Consider the following 2,849-nt stretch of genomic DNA (forward strand, 5'->3'; position numbering starts at 1 on the left):
CAGGCACGCGCGCACACACACACACACACACACACACACACACACACACACACACACACTCACTCACTCACACACATGAATAGTTAAGCTGCAGTAGAGAACTCCATCATACAACTAAATGCTTACATTTTCTGAAGAATATGCCACAATTTTAGATTGTTGTGAGTGACTGCCAGAGTGTTGCTACGCTGTTGCTAAGGTGTCTGGAGTAGCACATTGCTGCTGTGTGGTAGTTAAGAGTTTTCTGGGAGGATGTTAAAGCATTGCTAGGTGCTTGCTGGATGATTGAACTTGCAACATTTCTAATATTCCGGTGCCTACACTGTAAAAAATGTTTGTAAATTTTAATTACCACATGTAAAAAAAACTTTTAATATTACATTTGATGTCATTTTGCTGTAAATACTGTCAAATACATGGGTTTTGCCAATAAAAATTATGTACTAATAATATAATATAATTTACAGTGAAAACAATAAAATGACATTTCTAGAAGTCCCTGTGTGATGACATGAATATATTTTCTTTAAATAGTTTTGCTTCTTCTTATTTTTGTTAGCAGTAATGTGCATTTGGTGTTTTCTGTTACATTAACTGTTAATTGGTTCATGTTTATGCATTATTTTAGTGATGTGTTTTACCCTAATGGTGTTTTATCTTTGTGTTTGACCATGTCTATATAAATATTGGCCATGTTTTATAGGCAGGCCTAACTGTAAATCATCATATGGCTTAATATTTTACCACCTATATTATTATGGCTGTTATCAGTACATTTTAAGGTAAAAAGCAGATTTTGATAGTAGATTGATATTTGACATTATATTAATTCTTGAAATACACAGGCACCAATATGCCATCCTTTATAAACATTGTCAGTTTTGATAGTGAATTTTAGGCTGCCATTTTTTTTACTGTAAATTTGACAGGATATCTGTTAAAGTGTAGATATGGCTTGAAACCACACACTTTTTCATCATCTGCCAAACAAATCACGAGTCAGATTACTTATTAATAATAAATAATAATAATAAAGAAGCAATTTATTCTTTTGGCAACTTCTGTCAAGTTGTGCATTTTATGCAACAACTAATTCTGTGTCATGGTATGAGAGCTTATCGTACCATATTATATATTGATATGTACTAAACACTAAAGGCATTAGATGGCCTAGTCAATAATGCAAGCAAAGGAGGCAATTCCATGCCTGCCCCCTGACATCCAGTTTGCCATTCATTCAGCTCAGCCATAACACACGCACTGAAGTGAACACGCACGCACTCAGTATTAAAGCGGCTGTCAGTGGGAACTTATGAATCTTTAAAGAAGCCATAAAACATCAGACAGCACAGAATAACCCAGTACTGCCCTAAGCTGCCACCCAACAGGTGGTGCTACACACATACACGCCACTTCCACCTGTCTCACCTGTATTTCATGCTACTGTGTCGTCCAATAGCCTCCTTCATGTGGGCGTGGCCTTGAGGCAGGGGTCGGGACCCCACCACGTCCCGTGTTTTGACCGAGCTCTGAGGGGCGTAGTTGCCATTTCCGCCCTGTCCGCTCCCTCTTTCTCCTCCACCTCCACCTCCTCCTCCTCCGCTGCTGCTGCCCCCTGGTGGAGGGGCAGTTCGCAGGCCGCACAGCCGGTCCTCGCTGCGGCTCTTCAGATTGTGCTCCGTACAAGCGAATGAGACCTGCATCCTGACCCGCTCTCACACACTTGTGACACTTGTGTGTTTGAGTTTATTAGACTGAATCACTTTTGGTGTGGAAACAACGAAGATGTTTATGGGAGTGCCTGATAGATAGATAGATAGATAGATAGATAGATAGATGCACAGGGTAAACCTGCGCTCAAGTCAGGTCTTGCACCTGCTGGCACCAACTTGCAGCTGTTGCCAGGAGGGCGCGCCTCCAAACGCAACCCTGACGCGGTGGGGTGCGTGTTTATGTCGCCAGGCAAAAAGTCACGACTGGCTGCTGTCCAGGCCTTTAGTGTGCCGCAGCGTGCACAGTCTGTCTATGCAGTCGCCCACTGCACTTCTCCAATACCTGGATCGACGCAACTTGAAGGCGCTCCTCTCCGTGTTGAGGCATTCCTCTGCAGAATCCGGGTGGTCTCTCTGTATGAGGCGGGGGACCTCCTCAAAATGCGGAACCACCCATCCACACCGGGTTTCCACCGACGGGATGCGCAACAGCCGGCGCCACTTCACCTAAATGGCACTGAAGCTCAGCTACGCGGTGGTCGAACGCGACTGCAGCTTGTGTTCAGGCGCGCCTGGCCATCTCCTCGTCTACAGTCGTATGAACACAAATTCACGCACACAATCACTCTTTCACGCGCTAAGTGGTGATGGTCACTATCTGACACACAGCGCAACCTCACGCGTTCGACACACGGCAGCAAATGTCGCGCTGTTTTTCTGGCGCGTAATTATTGCCATAGTGATCATCGCACGCGATCAAAAGAGAGTTTGACAGCTCCGCAGTGTCCATATTCCATCGTCAGATCTGACACCTAGGAGGAGTCTCTCCACAGTCTGTCCCAAAAGTCAAGTTCACATGACCACAAGAACCACACAGGAAGTGAGCGTCTGTCCAACATGGAAAATGGCCAAGCAGAGTTTGCTTTAGGTCCAGGTAGATCCAATAGAGTGATGTGCAGCAAAGTGGAAACTCATTTAAATAATGGCTCAGCAATCTGAGAAAGGGCTGTGAACGATCCGTGGGTGTGAGTCTGAGGCTGAGATTAGCACAACACACGCTCACACAAACATATTTCACAGTGGAGCAAACATATTCAATGAGAAGAAATGTGATGTTGTACTGGATTTTATCCACCC

The 2,849-nt window shown here is 44.4% G+C and overlaps 1 protein-coding gene across 1 annotated transcript in view; it reads right to left on the reverse strand.

Annotated features, from left to right (window-relative positions):
* The window catches only part of LOC107662067 (voltage-gated potassium channel subunit beta-3), a 33,776-nt gene extending 31,719 nt beyond the window's left edge, over positions 1-2,057 (reverse strand). The window contains exon 1 of the mRNA XM_016451937.1: positions 1,429-2,057. Within this exon, the coding sequence (XP_016307423.1) occupies positions 1,429-1,703 (275 nt within the window). The 5' untranslated portion in view covers positions 1,704-2,057. The remainder of the gene's footprint in view (positions 1-1,428) is intronic.
* Between the last annotated feature and the right edge of the window lie 792 nt (positions 2,058-2,849).

The sequence above is a fragment of the Sinocyclocheilus anshuiensis genome, unplaced genomic scaffold (assembly GCF_001515605.1).
Source record: "Sinocyclocheilus anshuiensis isolate Anshui unplaced genomic scaffold, SAMN03320099.WGS_v1.1 scaffold431, whole genome shotgun sequence".
Taxonomy (NCBI): Eukaryota; Metazoa; Chordata; class Actinopteri; order Cypriniformes; family Cyprinidae; genus Sinocyclocheilus; species Sinocyclocheilus anshuiensis.